General features: G+C 39.8%; 1 protein-coding gene across 2 annotated transcripts; it reads right to left on the bottom strand.

Moving 5' to 3' along the window:
* Window positions 1-12,022: 12,022 nt before the first annotated feature.
* LOC105840861 lies at window positions 12,023-18,960 on the bottom strand. 2 transcript variants are annotated; one of them, XR_004964028.1, is made up of 5 exons: window positions 18,155-18,960; window positions 17,515-17,880; window positions 16,594-17,014; window positions 15,567-16,048; window positions 12,023-12,063 (listed from the first exon to the last, which is right to left on the bottom strand). XR_004964028.1 is itself a non-coding variant. In XM_036289387.1 (4 exons), the coding sequence occupies exons 1-4, from the start codon at window positions 18,465-18,467 to the stop codon at window positions 15,619-15,621; spliced, it is 1,530 nt and encodes a 509-aa protein (XP_036145280.1). In that variant the 5' UTR covers window positions 18,468-18,960; the 3' UTR covers window positions 14,916-15,618. The 2 variants fall into 2 exon arrangements, 1 of the variants encoding a protein (XP_036145280.1); XM_036289387.1 differs by lacking the exon at window positions 12,023-12,063 and having other exon boundaries at window positions 14,916-16,048.
* Window positions 18,961-20,955: the final 1,995 nt, after the last annotated feature.

Raw genomic sequence — 20,955 nt, 5'->3', positions numbered from 1 at the left:
CCTTTGCCTCTATTATATAAGAGACTAAAACTTATTTCGCCGCGCGCCTTACGTCGTCTCGTGTTTCGCGACTTGCTTTCCCATGCCTCTACACTTCTCGTTCCTGCGATGCCTCTCTCAAGGTATCTGTCCGCGTCGAGAGCGTCAAAGCGATCGTCGCAATCATTTTGTCCTTCCTCTTCTTCGATGTCTCTCTCAGGACATCTATCCGCGTCGAGGGCCTCCATCAAGGTGCTCGTCGCAACCAATTACTCTTCCCCCCTTGTAATAAAAAAATAGAAGCATTTTAAATAATTTCACAACAAAGTATTTTGGAAAATCGCGAGTAAATTAACTTAAGAAACTAAAGCTTATCTCGCCGCGCGTCTTACGTCGTCTCGTGTTTCGCGACTTGCTTTCCCATGCCTCCACACTTCTCGTTCCTGCGATGCCTCTCTCAAGGTATCCATCCGCGTCGAGAGCGTCAAAGCGATCGTCGCAATCATTTTGTCCTTCCCCTTCTTCGATGTCTCTCTCAGGACATCTATCCGCGTCGAGGGCCTCCATCAAGGTGCTCGTCGCAACCAATTACTCTTCCCCCCTTGAAATAAAAAAATAGAAGCATTTTAAATAATTTCACAACAAAGTATTTTGGAAAATCGCGAGTAAATTAACTTAAGAAACTAAAGCTTATCTCGCCGCGCGTCTTACGTCGTCTCGTGTTTCGCGACTTGCTTTCCCATGCCTCCACACTTCTCGTTCCTGCGATGCCTCTCTCAAGGTATCTATCCGCGTCGAGAGCGTCAAAGCGATCGTCGCAATCATTTTGTCCTTCCCCTTCTTCGATGTCTCTCTCAGGACATCTATCCGCGTCGAGGGCCTCCATCAAGGTGCTCGTCGCAACCAATTACTCTTCCCCCCTTGTAATAAAAAAATAGAAGCATTTTAAATAATTTCACAACAAAGTATTTTGGAAAATCGCGAGTAAATTAACTTAAGAAACTAAAGCTTATCTCGCCGCGCGTCTTACGTCGTCTCGTGTTTCGCGACTTGCTTTCCCATGCCTCCACACTTCTCGTTCCTGCGATGCCTCTCTCAAGGTATCTATCCGCGTCGAGAGCGTCAAAGCGATCGTCGCAATCATTTTGTCCTTCCCCTTCTTCGATGTCTCTCTCAGGACATCTATCCGCGTCGAGGGCCTCCATCAAGGTGCTCGTCGCAACCAATTACTCTTCCCCCCTTGAAATAAAAAAATAGAAGCATTTTAAATAATTTCACAACAAAGTATTTTGGAAAATCGCGAGTAAATTAACTTAAGAAACTAAAGCTTATCTCGCCGCGCGTCTTACGTCGTCTCGTGTTTCGCGACTTGCTTTCCCATGCCTCCACACTTCTCGTTCCTGCGATGCCTCTCTCAAGGTATCTATCCGCGTCGAGAGCGTCAAAGCGATCGTCGCAATCATTTTGTCCTTCCCCTTCTTCGATGTCTCTCTCAGGACATCTATCCGCGTCGAGGGCCTCCATCAAGGTGCTCGTCGCAACCAATTACTCTTCCCCCCTTGAAATAAAAAAATAGAAGCATTTTAAATAATTTCACAACAAAGTATTTTGGAAAATCGCGAGTAAATTAACTTAAGAAACTAAAGCTTATCTCGCCGCGCGTCTTACGTCGTCTCGTGTTTCGCGACTTGCTTTCCCATGTCTCCACACTTCTCGTTCCTGCGATGCCTCTCTCAAGGTATCTATCCGCGTCGAGAGCGTCAAAGCGATCGTCGCAATCATTTTGTCCTTCCCCTTCTTCGATGTCTCTCTCAGGACATCTATCCGCGTCGAGGGCCTCCATCAAGGTGCTCGTCGCAACCAATTACTCTTCCCCCCTTGAAATAAAAAAATAGAAGCATTTTAAATAATTTCACAACAAAGTATTTTGGAAAATCGCGTGTAAATTAACTTAAGAAACTAAAGCTTATCTCGCCGCGCGTCTTACGTCGTCTCGTGTTTCGCGACTTGCTTTCCCATGCCTCCACACTTCTCGTTCCTGCGATGCCTCTCTCAAGGTATCTATCCGCGTCGAGAGCGTCAAAGCGATCGTCGCAATCATTTTGTCCTTCCCCTTCTTCGATGTCTCTCTCAGGACATCTATCCGCGTCGAGGGCCTCCATCAAGGTGCTCGTCGCAACCAATTACTCTTCCCCCCTTGAAATAAAAAAATAGAAGCATTTTAAATAATTTCACAACAAAGTATTTTGGAAAATCGCGAGTAAATTAACTTAAGAAACTAAAGCTTATCTCGCCGCGCGTCTTACGTCGTCTCGTGTTTCGCGACTTGCTTTCCCATGCCTCCACACTTCTCGTTCCTGCGATGCCTCTCTCAAGGTATCTATCCGCGTCGAGAGCGTCAAAGCGATCGTCGCAATCATTTTGTCCTTCCCCTTCTTCGATGTCTCTCTCAGGACATCTATCCGCGTCGAGGGCCTCCATCAAGGTGCTCGTCGCAACCAATTACTCTTCCCCCCTTGAAATAAAAAAATAGAAGCATTTTAAATAATTTCACAACAAAGTATTTTGGAAAATCGCGAGTAAATTAACTTAAGAAACTAAAGCTTATCTCGCCGCGCGTCTTACGTCGTCTCGTGTTTCGCGACTTGCTTTCCCATGCCTCCACACTTCTCGTTCCTGCGATGCCTCTCTCAAGGTATCTATCCGCGTCGAGAGCGTCAAAGCGATCGTCGCAATCATTTTGTCCTTCCCCTTCTTCGATGTCTCTCTCAGGACATCTATCCGCGTCGAGGGCCTCCATCAAGGTGCTCGTCGCAACCAATTACTCTTCCCCCCTTGAAATAAAAAAATAGAAGCATTTTAAATAATTTCACAACAAAGTATTTTGGAAAATCGCGAGTAAATTAACTTAAGAAACTAAAGCTTATCTCGCCGCGCGTCTTACGTCGTCTCGTGTTTCGCGACTTGCTTTCCCATGCCTCCACACTTCTCGTTCCTGCGATGCCTCTCTCAAGGTATCTATCCGCGTCGAGAGCGTCAAAGCGATCGTCGCAATCATTTTGTCCTTCCCCTTCTTCGATGTCTCTTTCAGGACATCTATCCGCGTCGAGGGCCTCCATCAAGGTGCTCGTCGCAACCAATTACTCTTCCCCCCTTGAAATAAAAAAATAGAAGCATTTTAAATAATTTCACAACAAAGTATTTTGGAAAATCGCGAGTAAATTAACTTAAGAAACTAAAGCTTATCTCGCCGCGCGTCTTACGTCGTCTCGTGTTTCGCGACTTGCTTTCCCATGCCTCCACACTTCTCGTTCCTGCGATGCCTCTCTCAAGGTATCCATCCGCGTCGAGAGCGTCAAAGCGATCGTCGCAATCATTTTGTCCTTCCCCTTCTTCGATGTCTCTCTCAGGACATCTATCCGCGTCGAGGGCCTCCATCAAGGTGCTCGTCGCAACCAATTACTCTTCCCCCCTTGAAATAAAAAAATAGAAGCATTTTAAATAATTTCACAACAAAGTATTTTGGAAAATCGCGAGTAAATTAACTTAAGAAACTAAAGCTTATCTCGCCGCGCGTCTTACGTCGTCTCGTGTTTCGCGACTTGCTTTCCCATGCCTCCACACTTCTCGTTCCTGCGATGCCTCTCTCAAGGTATCTATCCGCGTCGAGAGCGTCAAAGCGATCGTCGCAATCATTTTGTCCTTCCCCTTCTTCGATGTCTCTCTCAGGACATCTATCCGCGTCGAGGGCCTCCATCAAGGTGCTCGTCGCAACCAATTACTCTTCCCCCCTTGTAATAAAAAAATAGAAGCATTTTAAATAATTTCACAACAAAGTATTTTGGAAAATCGCGAGTAAATTAACTTAAGAAACTAAAGCTTATCTCGCCGCGCGTCTTACGTCGTCTCGTGTTTCGCGACTTGCTTTCCCATGCCTCCACACTTCTCGTTCCTGCGATGCCTCTCTCAAGGTATCTATCCGCGTCGAGAGCGTCAAAGCGATCGTCGCAATCATTTTGTCCTTCCCCTTCTTCGATGTCTCTCTCAGGACATCTATCCGCGTCGAGGGCCTCCATCAAGGTGCTCGTCGCAACCAATTACTCTTCCCCCCTTGAAATAAAAAAATAGAAGCATTTTAAATAATTTCACAACAAAGTATTTTGGAAAATCGCGAGTAAATTAACTTAAGAAACTAAAGCTTATCTCGCCGCGCGTCTTACGTCGTCTCGTGTTTCGCGACTTGCTTTCCCATGCCTCCACACTTCTCGTTCCTGCGATGCCTCTCTCAAGGTATCTATCCGCGTCGAGAGCGTCAAAGCGATCGTCGCAATCATTTTGTCCTTCCCCTTCTTCGATGTCTCTCTCAGGACATCTATCCGCGTCGAGGGCCTCCATCAAGGTGCTCGTCGCAACCAATTACTCTTCCCCCCTTGAAATAAAAAAATAGAAGCATTTTAAATAATTTCACAACAAAGTATTTTGGAAAATCGCGAGTAAATTAACTTAAGAAACTAAAGCTTATCTCGCCGCGCGTCTTACGTCGTCTCGTGTTTCGCGACTTGCTTTCCCATGCCTCCACACTTCTCGTTCCTGCGATGCCTCTCTCAAGGTATCTATCCGCGTCGAGAGCGTCAAAGCGATCGTCGCAATCATTTTGTCCTTCCCCTTCTTCGATGTCTCTTTCAGGACATCTATCCGCGTCGAGGGCCTCCATCAAGGTGCTCGTCGCAACCAATTACTCTTCCCCCCTTGAAATAAAAAAATAGAAGCATTTTAAATAATTTCACAACAAAGTATTTTGGAAAATCGCGAGTAAATTAACTTAAGAAACTAAAGCTTATCTCGCCGCGCGTCTTACGTCGTCTCGTGTTTCGCGACTTGCTTTCCCATGCCTCCACACTTCTCGTTCCTGCGATGCCTCTCTCAAGGTATCCATCCGCGTCGAGAGCGTCAAAGCGATCGTCGCAATCATTTTGTCCTTCCCCTTCTTCGATGTCTCTCTCAGGACATCTATCCGCGTCGAGGGCCTCCATCAAGGTGCTCGTCGCAACCAATTACTCTTCCCCCCTTGAAATAAAAAAATAGAAGCATTTTAAATAATTTCACAACAAAGTATTTTGGAAAATCGCGAGTAAATTAACTTAAGAAACTAAAGCTTATCTCGCCGCGCGTCTTACGTCGTCTCGTGTTTCGCGACTTGCTTTCCCATGCCTCCACACTTCTCGTTCCTGCGATGCCTCTCTCAAGGTATCTATCCGCGTCGAGAGCGTCAAAGCGATCGTCGCAATCATTTTGTCCTTCCCCTTCTTCGATGTCTCTCTCAGGACATCTATCCGCGTCGAGGGCCTCCATCAAGGTGCTCGTCGCAACCAATTACTCTTCCCCCTTGTAATAAAAAAATAGAAGCATTTTAAATAATTTCACAACAAAGTATTTTGGAAAATCGCGAGTAAATTAACTTAAGAAACTAAAGCTTATCTCGCCGCGCGTCTTACGTCGTCTCGTGTTTCGCGACTTGCTTTCCCATGCCTCCACACTTCTCGTTCCTGCGATGCCTCTCTCAAGGTATCTATCCGCGTCGAGAGCGTCAAAGCGATCGTCGCAATCATTTTGTCCTTCCCCTTCTTCGATGTCTCTCTCAGGACATCTATCCGCGTCGAGGGCCTCCATCAAGGTGCTCGTCGCAACCAATTACTCTTCCCCCCTTGAAATAAAAAAATAGAAGCATTTTAAATAATTTCACAACAAAGTATTTTGGAAAATCGCGAGTAAATTAACTTAAGAAACTAAAGCTTATCTCGCCGCGCGTCTTACGTCGTCTCGTGTTTCGCGACTTGCTTTCCCATGCCTCCACACTTCTCGTTCCTGCGATGCCTCTCTCAAGGTATCTATCCGCGTCGAGAGCGTCAAAGCGATCGTCGCAATCATTTTGTCCTTCCCCTTCTTCGATGTCTCTCTCAGGACATCTATCCGCGTCGAGGGCCTCCATCAAGGTGCTCGTCGCAACCAATTACTCTTCCCCCCTTGAAATAAAAAAATAGAAGCATTTTAAATAATTTCACAACAAAGTATTTTGGAAAATCGCGAGTAAATTAACTTAAGAAACTAAAGCTTATCTCGCCGCGCGTCTTACGTCGTCTCGTGTTTCGCGACTTGCTTTCCCATGTCTCCACACTTCTCGTTCCTGCGATGCCTCTCTCAAGGTATCTATCCGCGTCGAGAGCGTCAAAGCGATCGTCGCAATCATTTTGTCCTTCCCCTTCTTCGATGTCTCTCTCAGGACATCTATCCGCGTCGAGGGCCTCCATCAAGGTGCTCGTCGCAACCAATTACTCTTCCCCCCTTGAAATAAAAAAATAGAAGCATTTTAAATAATTTCACAACAAAGTATTTTGGAAAATCGCGTGTAAATTAACTTAAGAAACTAAAGCTTATCTCGCCGCGCGTCTTACGTCGTCTCGTGTTTCGCGACTTGCTTTCCCATGCCTCCACACTTCTCGTTCCTGCGATGCCTCTCTCAAGGTATCTATCCGCGTCGAGAGCGTCAAAGCGATCGTCGCAATCATTTTGTCCTTCCCCTTCTTCGATGTCTCTCTCAGGACATCTATCCGCGTCGAGGGCCTCCATCAAGGTGCTCGTCGCAACCAATTACTCTTCCCCCCTTGAAATAAAAAAATAGAAGCATTTTAAATAATTTCACAACAAAGTATTTTGGAAAATCGCGAGTAAATTAACTTAAGAAACTAAAGCTTATCTCGCCGCGCGTCTTACGTCGTCTCGTGTTTCGCGACTTGCTTTCCCATGCCTCCACACTTCTCGTTCCTGCGATGCCTCTCTCAAGGTATCTATCCGCGTCGAGAGCGTCAAAGCGATCGTCGCAATCATTTTGTCCTTCCCCTTCTTCGATGTCTCTCTCAGGACATCTATCCGCGTCGAGGGCCTCCATCAAGGTGCTCGTCGCAACCAATTACTCTTCCCCCCTTGAAATAAAAAAATAGAAGCATTTTAAATAATTTCACAACAAAGTATTTTGGAAAATCGCGAGTAAATTAACTTAAGAAACTAAAGCTTATCTCGCCGCGCGTCTTACGTCGTCTCGTGTTTCGCGACTTGCTTTCCCATGCCTCCACACTTCTCGTTCCTGCGATGCCTCTCTCAAGGTATCTATCCGCGTCGAGAGCGTCAAAGCGATCGTCGCAATCATTTTGTCCTTCCCCTTCTTCGATGTCTCTTTCAGGACATCTATCCGCGTCGAGGGCCTCCATCAAGGTGCTCGTCGCAACCAATTACTCTTCCCCCCTTGAAATAAAAAAATAGAAGCATTTTAAATAATTTCACAACAAAGTATTTTGGAAAATCGCGAGTAAATTAACTTAAGAAACTAAAGCTTATCTCGCCGCGCGTCTTACGTCGTCTCGTGTTTCGCGACTTGCTTTCCCATGCCTCCACACTTCTCGTTCCTGCGATGCCTCTCTCAAGGTATCCATCCGCGTCGAGAGCGTCAAAGCGATCGTCGCAATCATTTTGTCCTTCCCCTTCTTCGATGTCTCTCTCAGGACATCTATCCGCGTCGAGGGCCTCCATCAAGGTGCTCGTCGCAACCAATTACTCTTCCCCCCTTGAAATAAAAAAATAGAAGCATTTTAAATAATTTCACAACAAAGTATTTTGGAAAATCGCGAGTAAATTAACTTAAGAAACTAAAGCTTATCTCGCCGCGCGTCTTACGTCGTCTCGTGTTTCGCGACTTGCTTTCCCATGCCTCCACACTTCTCGTTCCTGCGATGCCTCTCTCAAGGTATCTATCCGCGTCGAGAGCGTCAAAGCGATCGTCGCAATCATTTTGTCCTTCCCCTTCTTCGATGTCTCTCTCAGGACATCTATCCGCGTCGAGGGCCTCCATCAAGGTGCTCGTCGCAACCAATTACTCTTCCCCCCTTGTAATAAAAAAATAGAAGCATTTTAAATAATTTCACAACAAAGTATTTTGGAAAATCGCGAGTAAATTAACTTAAGAAACTAAAGCTTATCTCGCCGCGCGTCTTACGTCGTCTCGTGTTTCGCGACTTGCTTTCCCATGCCTCCACACTTCTCGTTCCTGCGATGCCTCTCTCAAGGTATCTATCCGCGTCGAGAGCGTCAAAGCGATCGTCGCAATCATTTTGTCCTTCCCCTTCTTCGATGTCTCTCTCAGGACATCTATCCGCGTCGAGGGCCTCCATCAAGGTGCTCGTCGCAACCAATTACTCTTCCCCCCTTGAAATAAAAAAATAGAAGCATTTTAAATAATTTCACAACAAAGTATTTTGGAAAATCGCGAGTAAATTAACTTAAGAAACTAAAGCTTATCTCGCCGCGCGTCTTACGTCGTCTCGTGTTTCGCGACTTGCTTTCCCATGCCTCCACACTTCTCGTTCCTGCGATGCCTCTCTCAAGGTATCTATCCGCGTCGAGAGCGTCAAAGCGATCGTCGCAATCATTTTGTCCTTCCCCTTCTTCGATGTCTCTCTCAGGACATCTATCCGCGTCGAGGGCCTCCATCAAGGTGCTCGTCGCAACCAATTACTCTTCCCCCCTTGAAATAAAAAAATAGAAGCATTTTAAATAATTTCACAACAAAGTATTTTGGAAAATCGCGAGTAAATTAACTTAAGAAACTAAAGCTTATCTCGCCGCGCGTCTTACGTCGTCTCGTGTTTCGCGACTTGCTTTCCCATGCCTCCACACTTCTCGTTCCTGCGATGCCTCTCTCAAGGTATCTATCCGCGTCGAGAGCGTCAAAGCGATCGTCGCAATCATTTTGTCCTTCCCCTTCTTCGATGTCTCTCTCAGGACATCTATCCGCGTCGAGGGCCTCCATCAAGGTGCTCGTCGCAACCAATTACTCTTCCCCCCTTGAAATAAAAAAATAGAAGCATTTTAAATAATTTCACAACAAAGTATTTTGGAAAATCGCGAGTAAATTAACTTAAGAAACTAAAGCTTATCTCGCCGCGCGTCTTACGTCGTCTCGTGTTTCGCGACTTGCTTTCCCATGCCTCCACACTTCTCGTTCCTGCGATGCCTCTCTCAAGGTATCCATCCGCGTCGAGAGCGTCAAAGCGATCGTCGCAATCATTTTGTCCTTCCCCTTCTTCGATGTCTCTCTCAGGACATCTATCCGCGTCGAGGGCCTCCATCAAGGTGCTCGTCGCAACCAATTACTCTTCCCCCCTTGAAATAAAAAAATAGAAGCATTTTAAATAATTTCACAACAAAGTATTTTGGAAAATCGCGAGTAAATTAACTTAAGAAACTAAAGCTTATCTCGCCGCGCGTCTTACGTCGTCTCGTGTTTCGCGACTTGCTTTCCCATGCCTCCACACTTCTCGTTCCTGCGATGCCTCTCTCAAGGTATCTATCCGCGTCGAGAGCGTCAAAGCGATCGTCGCAATCATTTTGTCCTTCCCCTTCTTCGATGTCTCTCTCAGGACATCTATCCGCGTCGAGGGCCTCCATCAAGGTGCTCGTCGCAACCAATTACTCTTCCCCCCTTGTAATAAAAAAATAGAAGCATTTTAAATAATTTCACAACAAAGTATTTTGGAAAATCGCGAGTAAATTAACTTAAGAAACTAAAGCTTATCTCGCCGCGCGTCTTACGTCGTCTCGTGTTTCGCGACTTGCTTTCCCATGCCTCCACACTTCTCGTTCCTGCGATGCCTCTCTCAAGGTATCTATCCGCGTCGAGAGCGTCAAAGCGATCGTCGCAATCATTTTGTCCTTCCCCTTCTTCGATGTCTCTCTCAGGACATCTATCCGCGTCGAGGGCCTCCATCAAGGTGCTCGTCGCAACCAATTACTCTTCCCCCCTTGAAATAAAAAAATAGAAGCATTTTAAATAATTTCACAACAAAGTATTTTGGAAAATCGCGAGTAAATTAACTTAAGAAACTAAAGCTTATCTCGCCGCGCGTCTTACGTCGTCTCGTGTTTCGCGACTTGCTTTCCCATGCCTCCACACTTCTCGTTCCTGCGATGCCTCTCTCAAGGTATCTATCCGCGTCGAGAGCGTCAAAGCGATCGTCGCAATCATTTTGTCCTTCCCCTTCTTCGATGTCTCTCTCAGGACATCTATCCGCGTCGAGGGCCTCCATCAAGGTGCTCGTCGCAACCAATTACTCTTCCCCCCTTGAAATAAAAAAATAGAAGCATTTTAAATAATTTCACAACAAAGTATTTTGGAAAATCGCGAGTAAATTAACTTAAGAAACTAAAGCTTATCTCGCCGCGCGTCTTACGTCGTCTCGTGTTTCGCGACTTGCTTTCCCATGTCTCCACACTTCTCGTTCCTGCGATGCCTCTCTCAAGGTATCTATCCGCGTCGAGAGCGTCAAAGCGATCGTCGCAATCATTTTGTCCTTCCCCTTCTTCGATGTCTCTCTCAGGACATCTATCCGCGTCGAGGGCCTCCATCAAGGTGCTCGTCGCAACCAATTACTCTTCCCCCCTTGAAATAAAAAAATAGAAGCATTTTAAATAATTTCACAACAAAGTATTTTGGAAAATCGCGTGTAAATTAACTTAAGAAACTAAAGCTTATCTCGCCGCGCGTCTTACGTCGTCTCGTGTTTCGCGACTTGCTTTCCCATGCCTCCACACTTCTCGTTCCTGCGATGCCTCTCTCAAGGTATCTATCCGCGTCGAGAGCGTCAAAGCGATCGTCGCAATCATTTTGTCCTTCCCCTTCTTCGATGTCTCTCTCAGGACATCTATCCGCGTCGAGGGCCTCCATCAAGGTGCTCGTCGCAACCAATTACTCTTCCCCCCTTGAAATAAAAAAATAGAAGCATTTTAAATAATTTCACAACAAAGTATTTTGGAAAATCGCGAGTAAATTAACTTAAGAAACTAAAGCTTATCTCGCCGCGCGTCTTACGTCGTCTCGTGTTTCGCGACTTGCTTTCCCATGCCTCCACACTTCTCGTTCCTGCGATGCCTCTCTCAAGGTATCTATCCGCGTCGAGAGCGTCAAAGCGATCGTCGCAATCATTTTGTCCTTCCCCTTCTTCGATGTCTCTTTCAGGACATCTATCCGCGTCGAGGGCCTCCATCAAGGTGCTCGTCGCAACCAATTACTCTTCCCCCCTTGAAATAAAAAAATAGAAGCATTTTAAATAATTTCACAACAAAGTATTTTGGAAAATCGCGAGTAAATTAACTTAAGAAACTAAAGCTTATCTCGCCGCGCGTCTTACGTCGTCTCGTGTTTCGCGACTTGCTTTCCCATGCCTCCACACTTCTCGTCCCTGCGATGCCTCTCTCAAGGTATCTATCCGCGTCGAGAGCGTCAAAGCGATCGTCGCAATCATTTTGTCCTTCCCCTTCTTCGATGTCTCTCTCAGGACATCTATCCGCGTCGAGGGCCTTCATCAAGGTGCTCGTCGCAACCAACTACTCTTTCCCCCTTGAAATAAAGAAATAGAAGCATTTTAAATAAATTCACACCAAAGTATTTTGGAAAATCGCGAGTAAATTAACTTAAGAAACTAAAGTTTATCTCGCCGCGCGTCTTACGTCGTCTCGTGTTTCGCGACTTGCTTTCCCATGCCTCCACACTTTTCGTTCCTGCGATGCCTCTCTCAAGGTATCTATCCGCGTCGAGAGCGTCAGGGCGATCGTCGCAATCCTTTTGTCCTTCCCGTTCTTCGATGTCTCTCTCAGGACATCTATCCGCGTCGAGGGCCTTCATCAAGGTGCTCGTCGCAACCAACTACTCTTTCCCCCTTGAAATAAAGAAATAGAAGCATTTTAAATAAATTCACACCAAAGTATTTTGGAAAATCGCGAGTAAATTAACTTAAGAAACTAAAGTTTATCTCGCCGCGCGTCTTACGTCGTCTCGTGTTTCGCGACTTGCTTTCCCATGCCTCCACACTTTTCGTTCCTGCGATGCCTCTCTCAAGGTATCTATCCGCGTCGAGAGCGTCAGGGCGATCGTCGCAATCCTTTTGTCCTTCCCGTTCTTCGATGTCTCTCTCAGGACATCTATCCGCGTCGAGGGCCTTCATCAAGGTGCTCGTCGCAACCAACTACTCTTTCCCCCTTGAAATAAAGAAATAGAAGCATTTTAAATAAATTCACACCAAAGTATTTTGGAAAATCGCGAGTAAATTAACTTAAGAAACTAAAGCTTATCTCGCCGTGCGCTTTACATCGTTTCGTGTTTTCGCGACCTGTTTTTCCACCCTTAAAAAAAAACGTTACTAATAAATCCACAATAAGATAAAATTAAACTTACGCAACTCTTTTTTGTATTTGAAGTCGTATCATGGGTTTTATGGATTAGTCTAATTAGTTTCACGCGCGTTTGCTTCGGGAGTGCCGACCGATTTATTTGAAAACAAAGTATGTTATTCGCGAGTGTCGCGAGTGTGCAACAAGAGGAGGAGGAGACGCAGGCCTGGGCAAGGCCTCGTGTCATTCCGCAGTGTCATTCCTTGGAGTGAGTATAACTTATTATTTGTATAAAATCAATAGTTTTTTCCATTCGGTTTTACTAGATAAATTACAGCATTATCGAGAATCACGTAAAATTTTATACAAATTTAATTTTATGAAGCCTTTTTTATTTCGAAAAATATTAATTATATGACGATTATATTAATAATTAAAAGAATAATAAATTTTATATGTAACAATCATCTTTCATTTTATATTAGCAATTGTGAGCTCTATTTTAATTTCAATCTATATGTATGTTAAAGTATTTTACAAAATTATTCTATCAATTAATTATTGTATTTACTTAATGAACCCAAGTACAGAGCTGCATTCCCTGAATTATTTTTTACAATATTAATTGTTCCTTCTGTTCTGCTTTAAATTGGACTTTGCGTTTGTTTGTTACAGAATCACCGTAGCAAGTGTTCAGTTGTGCAACGAGAGGAGGAGGAGGTCCAGGAAGGGCATCGGGCATCAGCGGAGCAACCTTGAGGTAAATATTTTTTATTTGCACAAATGATTTTTATTATTTATTTATTTTAATATATAATATAATATTTAATATATAAATTATAAAATTTTCAAAAATATTTATTATTTTAAGCACTGTTTTAATTTGAATCTTATATTTGTGTGTTACAGTATCATCGCAGCTTCGTGGCCGAATAACTCCGCTCGTTGCGCATCGGATCGATGAGTGACGATTTTTTTTATAAAACAACGAATCTATGAAATTTATATTAAATCTTTTTATTTGATATGTATTATAAATAATACAGATAAATGCGACTTTTCATAGATTCGTTGTTCTAAATGTTTTTTATTTGCATTTTTTAAACATAATATACTTGATCATAATGTATGTACGTGTTACCCGGTAATTTTTTTTGGTAAAACATTTTTATTTAAAGCAAGTATAAATGTATATACTTGTTTAATTTGCCATTACTTAAATGTCTTAAATTATCTGGCTGTCATGCAGCTAGAATGGATTTGGCCAGGATCAACGAAAGGTGAGTCCAATCTGGCCGGAAAAAAGAACAAATTTATCAAAAGGGTGTCAAAAATTAACGTAGGTAGGTAGGGATACGGGTAGGTAGGGATACGGATAGGTAGGGATACGGGTAGGTAGGAATGTGTGAATAGGTAAACGAATAAATGGAAATACGGATCAATAAATCTAGGGTTGTAGGGCTCGCAAATGTGTTGTTTACCGCCTGTTTCAGACTTTTCTCGTTAGGTCATGTTATAGGAAAGAGGAGGTTTTAGTGGGTAGGCGGCGGTGAGGCTTTTCGTCTGACGTGCCTTCCGTTGAATCCCACACTCTCCTAGTCTTTCGGGGAGTCTTTTGAAGATTTCCTCCTCTATAAAAAAAAAAAAAAAAAAAAAAAAAAAGCCGGCAGATACATACATAAGAAGTATGTACAAGTAAGCGGGAGCAAGGAGACATAATTTGATAGTTAAAATTATTAGACAGAATATTAACAATAATATGTAGACCGCAAGTTTAGTAATAATAAATATAATTAAATTTTTTACGTATAATTTTTTAAATCTGTGTTATAATATATAAACGTAATAATAATTGCATAAACGGAAAGCGCCCATAATTGATTTGAAGATGCGAATACAATAGGTAGAAATACTATTGAAATTTGCGTATATAGTATAGGTATAGGAAAATTTGATTGTAATGTATTTTATGATTTGTATTTGTGTTATATCATTCGGGTAGCGGGTAGGAACTGCTTATACACTGAGAAAAAAAATGCTAGATTTTAATAAATATTTCTTTGAATAGTGCTAATAATTTTATAGAAAATTAATAATATTTATTTCTATCAAGTAATATTTTCTAAATTATAGAAAACTATTACTTGTTTTAAATAAATATTATTGATTTTCTATAAAATATGTTATTAGCACTATTCAAAGAAATATTTATTTAAATTTAGTATTTTTTTTTCTCAGTATGGACAGTCCTATCAGGGGAAATGAATCAACCCCTGCCCACCGCAGATTCCAGGCGCTCCCTGGTCCGGGGAGCTAGCACCTGCCAAGGATCCCTGCCCAGGGTAACGGGTGAAGATTGCAAGGGCTAAAGAAGAGACAATGGAGAAGAGAGACATCAAAATGGCGAAATAGACGAAGGCGTCAACTCAGCCTTAAAAGAAAATATAAAATTATTGAGGCTACGTAGTTCCACATCCACGTTTTGCGTTGATACTACATCGACGATTCGAACCCACGAAAAAGGTAAATGTCGCCCTGATAAAAAATATTTTTAGAATTACATTTTAGAATTACATTAATTTTTTTATTTTTTATTTAATGATTCTAATATTATATTATAATAATGGTATTGGGTATAGTAATTCAATTAAAACGGTTAAAAATTTGAATGTCAAAAATTAAATAATAAATTTAAAAAAGATATTAACTTTTTACTTAATTAAATTAATATTAATTTGTATTACAAAGATAACGAATCTATGAAAAATTTATATATCATCAAATGTATCAGGTATATTAGATATATCATCAATATTAATAGAACTATATTTGAAATAACTGAAAAACTTCATGAATTTGTTATCTTAAAATAACTTCTAAAAAATTATGAAAAATATTTAATTTTGGACTTGTATTTTATTATTCAAATTTCCACTTGTATTTTATTTCCAAATTTGGTGTACTATTGTGCTTGAGATTATGCTGACACAGGTACGTCATACAAAGAGAGAAGAGAGAGAGAGAGAGAGAGAGAGAGAGAGAGAGAGAGAGAGAGAGAGAGAGAGAGAAATAGAAAAGGTAAGACTAATCTGGCCGGAAAAAAGAAAAAAATATGTCAGAATTTGTCCCATGTAATAATTTGTAACAAAAAAATATATCATCTCGTTGACTCCTATGTAGCACGAACACATACAAAAAAGAAGACTTCATTGACAGTGTCGATAAGCGGATGAGGTCATAATTTTATGTCCACGTTTGGCGTTGATGCTAGTCAAATATCGGTCGCATGAAAAAGGCCGCGGTATCCGCTCTCAGGTTTCTCTCTGATGTAATAAATAATTTTACAAACAATAAAAAGATTAAGAGCTTACGAAGATATTTGTTTTTGAATGAAGAATGGTAACGTTCAAGATAGGCATTCCTTTAAGATTCCATTTCTCTAGTCGCTTTGCCGATCAAGTCACATTCGTCACTATCTTTTTCAGATTCTTTGTCATTGTCTTCATTGGATTTTCTATCATCATTGTATTTGTTTTCTATCTCGTTACAATCTATTCTGTCACTGTTTATATTTGTTTTAATTTGTCGCTTCTCTGTCTTGGATTCGTCCTCTTGACTCGATATTGACCTTCGTCCCTTATTAGTTTTGTAGCAGCCATCTTTCTTAATTTGGAACTGATTGCGATCTCTTCCGCTAATGTCCTTATAATTTTCCTTAACTAATTCATGAACATTTTCAGAACGTTTTGTGGAAAAGGACGTACAACTTCTTTTGACTGGTTTTTTGATGTTTTCATCGTTGTTTCCTTTTTGTTGATCTCGTTTATTGCTCATGCTCGTATTGTTAATTTTGCTAAAGTAAACAAATTAATAAAAACAAATCGGTTTTGGTTGCTAAACAGATATATAAAATTAGCAAAATTTATTTCTTAAAGCAATATCAATAGTAAACACTACTATTCATGAATATGAAAAAGAAAGATTTTAATATCATTGTGACAGATTTTTATTCTCTCTTGCTTCTTCTGGTTGGTTATTTAAATCTAAGCTATTCACAATGCATTTAAGCTCATTAAAATGTCCATATTGTATCAAAATTTGTTAAATCTATTTTTGTAACATATTAAGTCGCTGTCTATATAAAAGAGTAAGAAAAATATTTTTAGAAATGGATTCACAATAGATAGTCTTCTATATAATTTTGCGATACTATAATTTTATGAGATAAAAATTGTTTTGCATCAAATTTTAATGTATAATTAATTTTAATATTATTTATACTTAAAATAGTGAAAGAATCATAAGAGTTGCTTAAATATATATAATAGAGTTATATAAAAGACTTATAATAGAGAAATTATAATATATGTTTCATTTTAAATAAAATGATTAACTAACCTGTTCTTTCTCGTAAAAACTTTTGTTTTCTTTCTCTCGCGTAACGATTTATCAGTCAATTTTCTTGGACTATTCTCCCGCGTGATTAAATTTCTAGCAGAACTTTGAGCTGTTTGCTTCATGTATCTTCTTTTTGAAATCATCCGTACATCATCCATATTATAAAGGCACTTATCTTGCAGAATTCCACGACGCATTGCTTTTCGATCAGCGATGGTTGTCAAATGCGTTTTTCCTTCTCGTCGTGCGTTGCGTCGTTTTTGGCGAGATTCAGTATCGGCTCGTCTCCAATTCCAAGATCGTGTATCGAGAGTCGGACACACACGAAGCACGTTACCTTGTTGATCAGTCGGGATTAAATAACCCGATCTCACGCCAAAAGATAGTGCTTTGCGAATATACTTTTTAGCCTGTCGCTTTCCTGCAATGTGGATGTTCTTTAATGTACTGTAACTCGTTGTTATTTGTGACTTGTGTTTTTATTTTGCCAAGAGTAATTTTACAGTAGAATGTAATGACAATTAACGCGATGCAGAAACACCAAACGAGTCAGTCGATTTGAAATGTGCTTGTTCGATGTATCTGTTCTAAGGGAATCGTCGTTACATTTAACACGTACGACTTACGCGTCCGATTATTGTATAAAATTATATTATTAAAAGAAGAAAAAAAGGCCTTAAAAATCGTGTACACATACAAACCAATAGTTTTCAAAATTGTATGCAAAATCTTTATAAATTGGTTGGCTCATTTTAGACGACGAGAAGATTTATGCAAGTGTCTCATATAAAATTTAATTATATCATTATAGCAGTTTTCTTATGTTTCTTCGAAAGAAAAAAATCTAATATTTTCCTGCTATTATACATTGGACATTTATTTTTACTACTACATAGGCTAAGAAACTATTGAAAAATGTACCTTCTTCAACGCCAGCTTTGATGTAACTGTTAATGAGTTGTACCAAAGATCTTTTTCTAAAAAGCGCTTTGGCGTTGTTGAGTGAGTTTGCAAGGGTGATTGGTTCCACTGAGACATTTGACACGCTGCTGTTCGCAGAACTTATCGGCGCCGAGCTATTTGCAGTATCCGTTGCTTCCATAAAACTATCAATAGATGTGGGTCTGGATTCTGTTGTATATTCAGGTATTTGTATAGATTCCGAATCTTCGCGATGATTAGCCATTTTGTATGAAAGTCTTTGCCGTTCATGAGAGTTCTGCATTTCTCGATAGCGTGTCCTGAAACGTTCCGGAGACGAAAAACATCTGCTTCTACGTTTTGCTTCTGCGACAATAAATATAAAGCAATGATATTAGATTATAAGTCGATATTTTTAGGTCATTTCTACTTGTTGGCATAATACTAGATCAATATCAGTTACATATAGAATATACAATAAAAATAAATTTATATTAAATGTTATATTTAGGCTATATTTGATTTTTAGTTGAAAACTTTAAGTTGCATTATGCTTAGGGCTAGGCCAAAATAATTCAATTTTGTGTCTTAATTTATTGCTTATTAATATTAAAGTGTAATTATATCTCAATTGTATTACCATGATTATATTTATCTATGGTGAGGAGTTGATAGACCAATTGAGGTATACTGATGGAACCGTATGGCTGTCGTCGAAATGGAGTGTTTGCGCGTTTGCGGCATTCCAATTTAACTCGGGAACGAATATTAGAATGTGATATTCTTTCTGTTGTCCGCTTCTTCGATGGTCGATCCCTTGTTTTTCTCTTTGACGACGCCATTATTTGATAATAATATTTCTCTTCTACTTTCGCTGCGAGCTTGCGGCGCAAAAGCACGCGGTCGCATAGTTGGCATCGACATAAGAGAAAAATTGAATGATGCTCTTTCATTGTTCTATTTTTATAGAAAAGTAACTAATGAAATTAGTCCCCGACTTCAGCATTTCCAATATAAGTAGGTTTATATACATGTATAATGTGGATGTGGAATATAAACACACACGAAAGATCACATATAATCAGTTATTTTAATATTGTAATCAATTATTTACATAAAAATGTGCGGTTTCTAGAGTTGAAGTTTTTCAAAGAACCTGATTATAGATTTTTTAACAAAAGTGTATTTATGTATTTTCAATAATTATTTATTTACTATTATCCATAATTTTTTTGTTATTTGCACGAGATATTTCTACTTATTACTGGACGATAATAATTTTAGAAGAAAGCGACTGTTGCATAAAGTTTGTTGTTTACTATAACTAGAACAACACAGGCGCGCGCTACGCGCGCGCTATTTAGTTTTTTACTTTTTAAAAATAACAATTGCAATAATAATTATATAAATAAATAATTTTATACAAAAATAAAGGAAAAAGAAATAAAAAGAGAGAGAGAGAGAGAGAGAGAGAGAGAGAGAGAGAGAGAGAGAGAAAACATACTTACATACATTAATTTATTATCTAATTTTCTTTCTTTTTTAAAAATATTATACACATAAAAAAAAAGGAAAAAAGAAATACAATATACACAACATACATAAATCTCCTTTAAAGTAATATGATATTGACACTGAAATGTAACGAAATGTTGTAAGCTCAGACTCATCTTTTTCTTCTTGTTTTTCTTTCTTTCATTAGTATTAAAGATTGACGATATAGTTTGAAACACAAAATAACAATTGTTACTAAATTATTAAATACTTTGACATTATATGTGTACCTTTCCATATAAAATGAGATCAACATCTTTTGCAAAAATTAATACAGAAAACTAACTTTTGAAAATTTTTCGTTTGAGTAAAATACTTCACAGTTTACACACGCACGGATGCACGCACTTTTCTCCCCCCCTCTCACTCTCTCACTCACCCCGTCTCTCTCGGTTCCTCGACGTCTCTCGCGGTCTCAGCCGGTCTCTCCCCGTCTCTCCCCGTCACTCCCGGCCTCATCCCGTCTCTCTTCGTAACATTTTTTAAACAATTATTTTGCCCAGAAAATTTGAATTTTAAGAGCTAGACGTGAGATGCTAATCGAATATCAACAGTTCTATTAATTTTAACGCAGTTTTCATATAGTTCCGGTCGAGTACAATAATTTCCTAAAAAGTTTCGGTGATATAATTAATTAAAACATTGTTTAAACAATTATTCTGCCCAAAAAATTTGAATTTTGAGGGCTAGACGTGAGATGCTAATCGAATATCGACAGTTCTATTAATTTTAACGCAGTTTTCATATAGTTCCGGTCGCGTACAATAATTTCCTAAAAAGTTTCGGTGATATAATTAATTAAAACATTGTTTAAACAATTATTTTGTCCAGAAATCTTGAATTTTAAGAGCTAGACATGACATGCTAATTGAATATAAACAGTTCTATTTATTTTAACGCAGTTTTCATATAGTTCCGGTCGCGTAAAATAATTTCTTAAAGAGTTTCGGTGATATAATTAATAAAAACATTGTTTAAACAATTATTTTGCCCAGAAAATTTGAATTTTGACGGCTAGACGTGAAATGCCAATCGAATATCGTCAGTTCTATTTATTTTAACGCAATTTTCATATAGTTCCGGTTGCGTACAATAATTTCCTAAAGAGTTTCGGTGATATAATTAATGAAAACATTGTTTAAACAATTATTTTGCCCAGAAAATTTGGATTTTGAGGGCTAGACGTGAGATGCTAATCGAATATCGACAGTTCTATTAATTTTAACGCAACTTTCGTATAACTCCGGTCGCGTACAATAATTTCCTAAAAAGTTTTGGTGATATAATTAATCAAAACATTGTTTAAACAATTATTTTGTCCAGAAAACTTGAATTTTAAGAGCTAAACATGAGATGCTAATCGAATATCGACAGTTCTATTTATTTTACGCAATTTTTATATAGTTCCGGTCGCGAACAATAATTTCTTAAAAAATTCCGGTGATATAATTAATTAAAACATTGTTTAAACAATTATTTTGCCCGGAAAATTTGAATTTTGAGGGCTAGACGTGAGATGCTAATCGAATATCGACAGTTCTATTAATTTTAACGCAATTTTAATATAGTTCCGGTTGCGTACAAAAATTTCCAAAAGAGTTTCGGTGATATAATTAATCAAAACATTTTTTAAACAATTATTTTGCCCCAAAAACTTGAATTTCTAAGGCTACACGTCAAGTGGTAATCGAATATCGACAGATCTATTTATTTTAATGTCATTTTCATATAGTTCGGGACGCGTACAATATGTTTCTATAAAGTTCAGGTGATATAATTAATTAGAACATTTTTTAAACAATTATTTTGCCCAAAAAACTTGAATTTCTAAGGCTACACGTCAAGTGCTAATCGAATATCGACAGATCTATTTATTTTAACGTAATT

Source organism: Monomorium pharaonis, chromosome 7, assembly GCF_013373865.1.
Source record: "Monomorium pharaonis isolate MP-MQ-018 chromosome 7, ASM1337386v2, whole genome shotgun sequence".
NCBI lineage: Eukaryota > Metazoa > Arthropoda > Insecta > Hymenoptera > Formicidae > Monomorium > Monomorium pharaonis.
This window is presented reverse-complemented; position numbering and strand designations above follow the sequence as displayed.

Bases quoted from the DNA above. Each gene is read 5' to 3' on its own strand.
- LOC105840861 (XM_036289387.1), bottom strand. From the start codon at position 18,467: ATGAAAGAGCATCATTCAATTTTTCTCTTATGTCGATGCCAACTATGC. The intron at 17,881-18,154 runs GTAATACAATTG...TTATTGTCGCAG, and splicing joins CATAGATAAATATAATCATG to AAGCAAAACGTAGAAGCAGA. The intron at 17,015-17,514 runs GTACATTTTTCA...TCCACATTGCAG, and splicing joins CAAAGCTGGCGTTGAAGAAG to GAAAGCGACAGGCTAAAAAG.